At 36.2% G+C, this 12190-nt stretch overlaps 2 protein-coding genes and 1 long non-coding RNA gene across 3 annotated transcripts in view; 2 read left to right on the top strand and 1 right to left on the bottom strand.

Moving 5' to 3' along the window:
* LOC132029462 (aspartyl protease family protein At5g10770-like) overlaps positions 1–534 on the top strand; it is a 651-nt gene extending 117 nt beyond the window's left edge. The window contains exon 2 of the mRNA XM_059418720.1: positions 5–534. Coding sequence (XP_059274703.1) covers positions 5–459 — 455 coding nt within the window. The 3' untranslated portion in view covers positions 460–534. The remainder of the gene's footprint in view (positions 1–4) is intronic.
* Positions 1–3651, top strand: part of LOC132069306 (uncharacterized) — a 4827-nt gene extending 1176 nt beyond the window's left edge. Inside the window, exons 2-3 of the long non-coding RNA XR_009417735.1 lie at positions 2099–2187; positions 3095–3651. This is a non-coding gene — a long non-coding RNA (uncharacterized LOC132069306). The remainder of the gene's footprint in view (positions 1–2098; positions 2188–3094) is intronic.
* A 7185-nt stretch (positions 3652–10836) lies between these two features.
* LOC132029893 (putative germin-like protein 2-1) lies at positions 10837–11891 on the bottom strand. The gene is made up of 2 exons (XM_059419293.1): positions 11691–11891; positions 10837–11572 (listed from the first exon to the last, which is right to left on the bottom strand). Exons 1-2 carry the CDS (start codon positions 11812–11814, stop codon positions 11010–11012), a joined length of 687 nt encoding a protein of 228 aa, XP_059275276.1. The 5' UTR covers positions 11815–11891; the 3' UTR covers positions 10837–11009.
* Positions 11892–12190: the final 299 nt, after the last annotated feature.

Genomic DNA, 12190 nt, shown 5'->3' with positions numbered 1-12190 from the left:
CTAGTTGGTATAAGTGTAGATGGAAACAAACTCGATGTCTCATCTAGAAAATTCACATATGGAGGTACAATTATAGACAGTGGAACGATCATCACTCGATTGCCACAAGTGGTATACTCTGCACTTAGTGATGCTATTAGACAGTCCATGACGAATTATACATTATTAGAAGATGTCGATGAGCTCCTAGACACCTGCTATCACTTAGAGGGAAACGAACCATTTGTGTTACTAGAGATTAAATTCCATTTTGGAGAAGAGAGTACTATTGATGTGACTTTGTCAAACAGTGGAACTATATGGAAGAAACGTGATACAGTAAATTGTTTGGCTTTTGCTGCAACGGAAAGCTATACTAATAGTAATAGCATTATTGGTATCGTTCAACAACGTGGATTCAATGTGCTTTATGATTTGGAAGGGGGAAGGATTGGATTTGGCCGTAGTTGTGCTAGCTAGTTGATCAGAGCCAGAGCCAAAATTTCATTTTTCATGTTCTTAGCATAACTTGTGTAATCAAACTTAATTGTTATTTACTATAATAGCAAATTCTTGTGCTGAAGGACTACCTCTCCACAGGGTAAAAACTTACTTTCATATGATGTTTGTGCCAAATTAACTAACAAATGTATGATATGTCACTACAAGAAAATGCTGGATTTGCAGAGGTTTAATTGCAGGGTTATTATAACCTCCGCAAAATTATATTAATTGTGGAGGTTAATGTAGGCCCCACTAATTTTCATTGGATTTGCGGGGGTTAAAGCCTCTGCTAGACCTTAAAAAAAAAAAAAAAAAAAAAAGAATGCGCCACAAATAGTTACTTTCCCTCGTTTTTTATTACTCTATTTCTTTCCCTCATTGTAGAATTGCTTGAACAATTTGATTATCATGGATATTACGGATTGAAATTATTGTCGAAGGTGATTTGATGTTGTATTAATAGAGCTCTATTAGCTATAACCAAGGAATCTGCTAGTATTATTTTGTTATTGCTTTATATTTCAATACTTCCATTATCTGGTGAGATTTATCCAAACATTACCTGTTTGTTCTCTTGCAGAAGCAAACAGGGTCTGTTTGACAAGGGGAAGAACTGTATATTTGGTCCAAAATGAGCTTGTATCTACAATTACGTTGATGCACCTACAACTAGTATATTCAGCTTTATTAATGTCATGCATATATAATTAAAAATAGCGAAGACACCTCTGCATATAGAGCTAGCTAGTCCAGTTCCTTTCCTCTTCTTCAGCTTCTTGTACTAGTTTTTTATTTACAAAAAATGACAGAGAATAGCTCCAATTATGTAGAATTGAATTGTGTCGAGCTATGGATTTGCTGTAAGTGCGGAGGCCTTTAGCTAAACATTAGAGTGAAGTGATTAAAATTGATACAATCAACTCCTTTGTAGTGAATTTAGGGATCACATAAGAAGGTGTTCAAGGGGTCATCGAAAACCTTTGCCAACAGAAATAGAAAAGAGACTTAATAAGGAGTTTCCTGATTGGTTTCCAAAGCGAGTGAGTGAATGGTAGTCAAATGTTTGTGTATTCTTAATTAAGTTTCTTGTCTAAATTTTGAATATTTGACCAAACTAATTTTGTTTATTTAGATTATGAATCCGGATATAGCAAATCAATCTCTACTGATTTGGAGTTCTTAGCACCTGGTCCAATGATAGATGCAAGAAGGTTCACTTCTTATAACATTAATGGATTCATCTAGAATCCGAAGCTTTGAAGATTTATCTGATTTGTCAGTTCTCGTTCCTCGTTTTCATGCCTTTTCGATCAGTAAATCAATTTAGTTGTTTTTAGCTTTGAATTGCTTTACTAATCATTTTCTTTATAGTATTTGTTTACATTTTTCCTTTACTAATCATTTTCTTAATTACTTGCTAATTACCAAGGCTTATATTTGCTCCGATTGTGGATGATTCATAGATACTTGTAACCATAAAAAAAAAAAAAAAAAAGCTAGATCATTGGGATTTTTGGTAAGATTATTGGTTCATTTGAATCGCTGATTAGCGTCTCAAATTGTTTCAGTGAGTTGGTTCTCGTTTTATAATTAGATCTGCCTTGTCTTTATGCAGTTCCAAAAGTGGTTTGATGATGCAGTGGCGGCAGGCTTGAAGGAACCAAATGCCATGGCCTAGTCAACGACTGGCAAAAATGGCAAGCCGTGAGTGTCTGGCTTTTGCAAAAATTATTTCATTTTATTTTATTTTTTAAACGACCTGCTGTAATAATATGCTACAAGATTTTACCTCTTCTCACGCCCCTTTCTCTCTTGCATTATCTAATCATTAAGAAATTGTGATGAGAGCCTATATCTTGTAGATATAACAATGGTTCTGCCTCCTTGTCTTTCCAATGCCCTTTGCTTGCCAAGCAAATAGAATATTGTCCATCTGCATTGAATGGCAAGTGACTCTAATTTTCTCATTTCTTAACTATATAAACCAACTTTGTGATACTTGTAAGTTGTAACCATAATAAAAAGCTAGATCATTGGGATTTTTGGTAATATTATTGGTTCAATTGAATCTCTGATTAGCATCTCAAATTGTTTATATGTTGGTTCTAGTTTAATGCTTAGATAAGTTCGTTTATCTCTTACTTGGACCATAAACTTATTGCATTTTATGACTGTTTTTAAACTGAAGTTCATCAAGGATCGTATTGCTGAAAAGGTTTGACAAGGATGGCTTTGTCCGATTAGTTCTGCTCTTTTGTATGGTAGTGCATACTAAAAGTCATTCAGAAGACACTACCTATTTCAAGTCTCTATAATTCTTAGCATTTTGGTGGAATATGGAAAATGTATATGATATTCGTACTTTTAGTTACCTGCCAAATTAAAAGGAAAGTGTTTTTGTAATTTCTAGTGCTTATATATATTAAGCACTCATTTATGAGTAAAAGTTACCTATTAAAAGAAACTCAAATCCATGTGAAGTCTACATTGGTTGTTGAATAATATGACATGGTTGTATCTCCTGCTGCTGATAATTACTGTTATTGTTTATAAAAATGTTTTTTTTTTCTCTGTTTCGGAATGAATCTTAAAACAAGAATGTGGACTCTAGGTAAGAATTGAAGGGTCTGTGCGAAAAGTTTCTGATGAGGAACCTGAGCAATATTTTCACAGTCGGTCATCGAAGAAGTCAGCTTGGTACCATAGGTAGCCTGCAGGCCTGCCAGTTTCTTAATCTAATTCTTGAAGATGTTTCTTTAACTTTGTTTTTTCAATAACTTTCTTTTATTTGCCCATATAATTTGCAAATATTTGTCTCTTGCTTTTTCTTAGAGCACTGTTATTCCTTGAAGGAAAGTCCTCCTTGACGAATACAAACAGTTGGAGGCAAAATACTTTGATGGGTTAATATCTAATCTAACTAATCAACTGCCTTAGAATGCCAAAGCCAAATGGAGATTGTTCCGCAACGTCTACTTGTAAAGTGCCTAAAGATCAACGGCCCAGTTTGGGGAACAAGTAAAGCGGCAGGAGGCTGGTTAAGTATATATTCGAATTAAGCACCGTGTATATAGAGAAGGTGAAGTAGAATTTTTTCCTCAATTCTTATCTTATTTGGGCATAAAGGTGTACCTAGAATTTTGATGAGTTGTGATATTGCTTATATTTTTATGGGAAAAGTATTCAAAACACACTCAAACTATGGCCAAAATTGCCATAACACACCTCAACTTTGCGGGGGTCCTATGACCCCCCGGACTTATTTTTTGTGTATTATTTTCGCTTTCAATAGGACAAAGTCACTTAAACGAGTTTGAGTGTATGCACGCGCTCATAAAATTAAAATCGGACGGGTCATTTTCATTATTTTGGTTTCCAAAATTTGAAATCCAAAATTCTCTCTCACCTTCCACTCGATTTCTATATTAATCACTCAAATACCATTTTAAGCGCAAATCGGTGTGAATCATAGTTAAACTAACTTTAGGTGGTAACATCGCGGTGGATTTTGACCGAAATCGTCGATTGATCTTCAAGCTTTTTGTGAGCGAAAAAATACCCGAGGTTAGTCTTGTTCTTTGTCGGTATTTGTACGCATAAAGTTTATTTTTTTCCATATTATATAGGATTTATGGAATTGTCGTATGAATTTCTAGGGTTTGTTAAAAAGTTATGGGTTTTTCCTAGTTTAAATTGGGGTTATTTGGGGTTAAGAGATGTGTAATCTTATGTCGTGTAGTATTACTGTTGTAATTGCGTCCAATTTATTTTCACCCCAAAATGTGATTTTATACTGCTTGTTTGGCCTTGTATTGTCGGAAAGTCTGAATTTAATTGTTGTTATTTGATGTGTGTGTGGGGTTGTGATTGTTGTTGGCCATCTATTGTTATTGTATATGTGTGGTAACGATTGTTTGTACTATTCTTGAATTGTAATTTCGAGTATGAGTGGGTTTGTATTAGTAACATTGAGATGGTATCATGGTGGGGTTTTGGATGTTAGTAGTGGCCAACCAAAGTATGAGGGTGGACAAATAACGAGTTTTTGGATATTGATGTGGATAGGTTGTCCTTTTTTGAACTAAGGGATTATATTAAAGAACTAGGGTATACTACAAGTTGTTCATTTTGTGTTAGGATACCTAATAGTGATAGTGTTGTAGAAATCAAAGCGATGGGACATTTTCGAAATTTCACAAAGTTTTGAAAATGGGATACTATTGAAATCTATATCACATGGTTGATAATTTAGATAATGTAGATGGTCCCATTGCTTTGTTGGAATACACTAGCCCCAATAGGAATCTTTGGTCGCTTTTAATAAAGAAAGGGATGGGGGTATCGAAGAAGGATGGGTTTGCTTTTAATAAAGAACCGGCGGCCTCTTGAAAGCTATGTAGTGCTTGAACCGAATGGGTGAAAGCTCTCTTTATACGAAGACCCGTTAAGTAGTGAATTTCCTATTCTTGAATCGACCGGTCACGATGATAGTTACGAGTCGACCAAAATCGAACTCTTTAATGAACATGATCTTCGAACATGAAAGTGATGATGTTCATGAAGAGTGCATAAATTTGAGGGCCGAAAGGAGGTCATATCGGGAGGAGGAAAAGAAGAGAAAGGATACCAAATGACCACCGGAGAAATTCCTGTTGGTGAAGTTGGTCCGGATACGGGCTTTGATGAAGCTACTGGCTGTATACAAGCTTGAAAGGTAAGGTTCTTTGGGGATGAGCCGATGTATGTCGGTTCGATGCATATAGTGTTGAATCGGATACGGATGATGAGTCGAGGGTCTAGGAGGGCTAGGAGAAGGATAATTTTTGACAAAACTATTGAAAAAGTGATGTGGGAGTTGGGGATGGTTTTTGAGGATGTGAATGAGTTTAGGGATCTTTGTTACAAAATATGCACTTCAAGGGGTGTGCGATTAGAGAAATTTGTCAATGAGCCCAAAAAGGTTAGGGTGAGGTGTAGGGATGGGCGCCCATGGTCGCTATATGCAAGTCTTGACAAGAAGACTAATGATTTCATGATCAAAACCTACAATCCTAAACATAGGTGTGTCAAGACTACTAGAAATTACATGTGCAATGCTAAGTTCTTGTCTAAACATTACAAGAATAGAATTACTGAACGACCAAACATTAGGATTTTCAAGTTTCGGCAGGTTGATTAGGGAAGAACTTAATATACATGTTGGAAAAACCACTTGCCGTGGAGAGCTAGAGCTAAAGTACTCCAAGAAATCATGGGTGATCATGTGTTAGAGTTTGGAAGAATATTTGACTATAGGGATGAAATGTTGAGGACTAATCTGGGAGTACTTGTGTTGTTAAGGTTGATGACTGCGGTGAAAGTGGTAGGTTGGTGTTTGAAAGTTTTTATATTTGCTTTGATGCTTTGAAAAAATGCTTTTTAGGTGGGCGTAGGAAATGTATTGGTTTGGATGGTTGTTTCTTAAAGGGAATAACCAAAGGACAACTATTGTCACTTTGTTGCTAAAGATGCTAATAATCAAATGTTGCCTATTGCTTGGGCTATAGTGGAATATGAGAATAAGAACACTTGGACATGGTTTTTGAAATTGTTGATAGCTGATTTGGGAATGGGAGATGGCAGCAAACTACACCGTGATATCGTACATGCAAAAGGTATGACAATCACTTTTTTTTCTTCATTTAGTTTCGTCCGTTCATATATAATTGTTTCTCAAAATTGTAGGGGCTTCAATCAGCTATGAAAGAATTGTTACCACTGGTGGAGCACAGGATGTGTGCAAGACATATCCTAGCCAACTGGTCAAAAGAATGGAGAGGTCTTCAAAGAAGGAACCAATTCTGGAAGTGTGCAAAAAGCACCTTTGAAGGAGAGATGAAGATAAATACGGACAAAATGAAACAACTTGCTGCCAAGGATGGTAAGGATATTGTTGCGGATTTACCGTACTACCCACCCGAAACTTGGTGTAAAAGCGTACTTTAGAATCGACATTAAGTGTGATAGTGTGGACAATAATATGTCCGAGAGCTTCAATGCTGGATTTTAGGACCAAGGCATAAAACCATTATCACTATGCTTGAAGAGATTAGAGTTAAGGTAATGACTAGAATAGGTCAGTTGAGTCAATTTCCAAAAACATGGTTAACTAATATATCTCCAATGGCACTGAGGGTACTAGAAATCAACATAAAGAAGTCAATGGAATGTAATATGTCCGAGAGCAAGTGCAAGGCCAAGGAGTACTTCTCAAGCACCACCACCAGCAGGTGCAAGGCCAAAGAGTACTTCTCAAGCACCAACAAGAGGTATGGGAACAAGGAGGACAACCATTAGTGCTAAATGGTTTGAAAATGCAACAAGTTATGCACAATCAACCCGCTTTGCTTCTCGCCCTAACGTGAGGAGGGAAGACCAAGAAAAACCTCTCGAAGCTTCTAGTCCGCACCCGTTGCGCCCAATGCACCCGATCAACTCCGTCTTCTCGAGTCTAATGTGAGGAGGGGAAGACCAAGAAAAACCTCTCAAGCTTCTAGTGTAACATTGTTGATAATGAAAGAGGAAGAACTACCCCTTACAAAAGGCCTAGATCATGTTGGAATGGGTATATTTGTCGCAAAAATGGATTTACAACATACAATGTAAGAGCTGAAATATTTGTTGGATTGGGTATATTTGTTGCAAGTGAGTTTACTAACTATAAACAATTGTTTTGCTTTGTCTACGGCATGGCTTGCCAAGTAGTAGGATAATTGATCTTTCGCTCCAAGAAAGCATATAAGGTCGGTGATATTCTTGGGACCTTGGTCACAAAGCAAGGACTGAGTGAGGTGGAAGGGCAAAGCGAAGAATGACATCAAGCCAGCTTGAAGAGATGAGGGTAAATAAAAGGAAAAAAGTAACAGCAACCCCGAACTCGCAGACAAAGGATCCATGAAAGTAGTGTTAATATGTTGGTAGTTGGTAGAACAAGTTAATGCAGTTGTTAGTTTTTGCAGTTCATAAACAAACTAAAGTAGGCGTCAAGATGCTTGTTTTGTGACATTATGCTACTGCACTTGAATGTTGCATCATCATGAATGTGATGCACTACTTTTGTACAAACTTATATTGGTGCAAGTGTTTATATATAGCAGGGTCTGTTTCTATTATTAAGTCCTGTCTCTTTCAGCAGTAACATCAGTGCACATGTTTAATGTCCGGTCCAGAATGTCTGTTTCTATTTGAAATTGTTGGTGCACATGTTTAATGTCCAGAATGTGCAACCTATGTTGGTGCAAATGCTTTTTCAAAGCTTTTATGGACCAAGTGAAATAAGTTGGTCATGCATTTGAACTGCATTAATGTTGCTCACCAAATCTGTCAAGCATTTTGAACAAAATTAATGTTGCAAACCAAATGTGGTCAAGCTTTTGACCGGATTTAAAGGTGGTCAAAAACAGCTAAGGTGGTTGGGGGTTAGTAGTGGGGAATTTATTGCAAAAGACATTATAAATATAGGCTTTCACTTACACAAGTTTATGCCGATCCGCATAACTTTGATAATTCCTTCACAAGTTTATGCCGGATCCGGCATAAAAGTTTTCCCTTTAAAAGTATGCCCCCATCGGCATAAACTTGTTAAGGATTTACCAAACTTATGCCGATGGGGGCACACTTATGCCTTATGGGCAAACTTTGCCTTGAAGCATATATATGTATTTTTTCAAGCATATAAACCAAAGTTACATGGAAAAGTATTATGCTGTAAAAGTTTTTTGGATGGAATAAAATAGACTTTCAACCAAAAAAAAAAAAGTTTGCCTTATAAGGCAAAGTTTAAATTTTGTATGCCTCCCAAGTGACTTTTAGTTATGTTTAACTAAAAGTCTGTCGAGGAGTGCGTACTTTGTCTTGAGGGCAGACATTTAGTTATGCCGGATCCGGCATAACTTTAACTTTTTTCTTAAAGATTGTATGGCCGGATCCGGCATACACTCCCCGATCCGCCTTGCGAAATTATTTTTTTATTTTATGCATAGCGGGGGTTCGAACCCGAACTTCATACAAAATGAAATACAAAGTTGGTGCTCATACGCGCTCTATCAAGGATGGAAAGAATTTATAGATGCTAACGGATTCGGGACGGGGGATATATTGTGTTTCAAGGCACCGTGTCGTCGCTAGAGACCGGATACACTTCCTTGTTGAAAAAAAAAGAGATCATAGAAATAGATTAGACCGGTCTCCGTGTTTTCAATTTAAGCAAGGTTTATGTTGGAGCACATGTAACACCTTTGATTTCTAAATTAAAGGGATTTCATTCATCAATTTCAAACTTACATTAAACACAAAACAAAAGAAAACTAGAAAGGATTCCTAACATACATTAACCACAAGACAAAATAAAATAGAAAAGTAGTTCTTACCTAACATTAACCACAACACAAAAGACATTTTTCCAAGCACGCCTACCTAACATCAAGCACAAACTAAACCATTCAACTTCAAAAATACAAGAAACACTAAGGCAATTGGTCATGACAAGTTGAAGAATTTCCTCGCATTAACCAACCGATCCAAATACCAAAACAAAACAAGATACAAAATGTGAAAATCAAATTAGAGCTAAAGTTGTTGATCCCTTTCTTTTTCGATTTTACCTCTTTTGCATTTTCAATTTCGCCCGGATTAATCACACTTGATTGTTCTTCCATCTCCTTCATTTTCATATCACTTGAGGCAGATTGTTCTTCCATTTCAATCTCTTTCAACATCTCAGCAATTTTGGAACTTCCACATCCTTCTTCCATCTCCTTAATTTTCTTCTCTTTTGAAGCTAATTCTCCATGCATCTCCTTCATTTTGTTCACCAACTTTGGAATAATGTATTTCGATCTTTCATCAACTTTGGAAAGATCCCTCCATCGAAAAAATTTACACTTCTTCGAACCATAGTAGGGGCAAGACCAATATCTTCTTCCGGGATTGTTGTCAGACCAGGAAGTCTTCAATGGGAGAAACACACCATGACTGCATCGCACCTCCTCATTCAACATTGGATCTTCATTGTCCATACAAAGCTTATTCAAATCCAATCTTGTTTCTTCCATAGCTAACCCGAATTTTAATCGAAATTTGGGAAAGAAATTGTAAGAATCCAATCTTGGGTAAGAATTGAAACATGAAGAGAAGAAATTTACCAAAAAATTTGGGGAAGAACTCAATGTGGAAGAAGAGAAGAAGATCTAGCCGTTTGTGGGGATTTAAGATTGGATTTGGGGAATTAAAAACGTTATTTGGACGGCCATGTGGCAAATATACACTGGTCCATATAGTTTTTATCATCTCTTACGCGCTGAAGGAGAGTAGCTACACTTGCTAGTCCAGGTCACCGGTTGAAAGCGAAAATAATACACAAAAAATAAGTCCAGGGGGGTCATAGGACCCCCGCAAAGTTGAGGTGTGTTATGGCAATTTTGGCCATAGTTTGAGTGTGTTTTGAATACTTTTCCCTATTTTTATGATTCAAATAAATAGTGATATTTCTTATTATAAAGATACTTCTGAACAATGATTTGGTAGGTCTAATTATGCAATTATACTTTATATGTACATTAATTGTAACTTAATAATAATTAAAAAAATTGAAAGTTATAACCCCTGCAAAAAGAAATGTAAAAATAAATTTCATAAAGAATTGTGGAGGTTAGAACCCCGCAAAAATGAAAGCAATTTTTTTTTTTTTTGTAAGAAGCAACTTGCGGAGGTTAAAACCGCCGCCAAATGACCAACTTGACCGCCGCTAAAATATTACAGCGGTTCTTTAAAACCTCCCGCAGTCAAATTGCGGTGTACGTTATTGCGAGGGTTTTAAAAACAGCCGTGAAAACAAATTGCAAATATAACCACCGTAATTTGAGCCTTTTTTTGTAGTGATTTCAAAACGATAACTAATTTGATATAACTATTCTTAGAAATCACTCCAGATAATTTGAGACGCAAAATTTGCATTCTAAAAGCAGTCAACCCTATGTTCACAATTGAGTCAACAACTGCTCGTTTTTAGTTAATCTTTATGGAGTTACGTGGCCGCTGCTTAACTAATTCCCTTTTTCATTCTTTCTTGAATTAATAAGCCAAAAATAAAGAACCAAAATAACAGTTGTTTACTATTTCTTTTTCTAATAATGGACTAATGCTCTTTGCAACTCGTTTATACGAGCAATAATCTTCTGGTATCCAGAAATGCCTCACTTGTGTATCATAAAAATTGCACTAACAGTGTAGACAAATTTAAATATCACAAATACCATGACGTGTTTTAATTTGACACACGTCTATGGTCTTTCTGAGAACAAAACCACAGCAAAATGATGAACGTAATTTTACTTAAACACACCACAAGAAATCCTCGTTTAGTACATAAAATACAAAGATTAGGGAAGACTAGTCCAATGGACTAGATCCTAATTTTATTTATGATTCTTAAATTCCAAAAACAACCACAAATAATGGCACCGTAGAATTATTTGGCTTATACTGTTTTAGTTATTGTCCCACCAGAATTGTGCTTGAAGGTGATCGATAACTTTCTTATCAACTTGGAATGCTTTGGCGAGGACATCGTCATTGATTGGTGGGTCTGAGCCAAATACTGCATTTGCAATAGTGATAACTCCTGGATTTTGACTACTCAGTCCAGCAAGTGCAATAGCCTTAGTCTTTCCCACGTTAAATTGAAAATGAATGAGACCTATTGGGAAAACGAACACGTCTCCAGCATGTAGAATCTTGGTAAAGAGTTTATTCTTCATATTTGGACCGGGGTTGGAAAGGACAAATCCAACATAGAGCGTGCCCTCTTGGACAACAAGAAACTCAGTTGCTCGGGGGTGTGTATGAGGTGGGTTGAGACCGTATGGTGCGTAATCAATACGAGCTAAAGAAATGCCCAGAGTGTTGAGTCCAGGTAAGTTGTTGACGTTTACAGCAGTTACAGCAGATCCAAGTTGATTTGAAGTATTTCCAGGCATATTTAGACCTGGTCTAAAGAAGTCATCAGCATTGACATCCTTTGGATCCTTGCAGAATTTTCCATTCACGAAAACTGTATAGAAATCACAATTAGAAAGTAAAAATAACAATAAGCACAAGTAAAGAGGAAACAAAATAGGCATGAAATGCGATAGCTGTGATTGAAATAAGTATCAAATGTTGTGGTTTACCAGCAGCCATGGAGTCATTAACAGCAACACAAAAATCTTGCAAAGGACTAGGATCAGATGCATGGCTTATTGGAGTCACCACGGCCAAAATGGCAATGGTCAAGGCAAAGTACTTGAGAGCCATCACAAATTGATTAAAACTCTGTATATATTGAAATAATCTAATTTGTTATTGTTCTCTGTTTATATGTGATTAATATCATAAGAGAGGTATGCCTATTTATAGAAAAAAGATTGTTTGAATTAGTCGTCAAACTTTCCCTAAGCAAAGTGTGAATTAGGCTTATGCATTACCAAGTCATAAATGGTAAATTATTAAACATTTGACTTGTGAAGTTGGCTCAACAACTATGAGGACTAATTATTAATCTTATAATCGTCTTAGAAGAGACAAACAGTTTATAACAGCTACAAATAATTAAATACTAAATTATATTTGCGGAGTACTTATTACTGGAAATGGTCATGATCATGGACGATTAGGAAAGAAAAAGAAGTTG

Source organism: Lycium ferocissimum, chromosome 9, assembly GCF_029784015.1.
Source record: "Lycium ferocissimum isolate CSIRO_LF1 chromosome 9, AGI_CSIRO_Lferr_CH_V1, whole genome shotgun sequence".
Lineage (NCBI taxonomy): Eukaryota > Viridiplantae > Streptophyta > Magnoliopsida > Solanales > Solanaceae > Lycium > Lycium ferocissimum.
The sequence above is the reverse complement of the archived record's forward strand: the minus strand, read 5'-3'. Positions and strand labels throughout refer to the sequence as shown.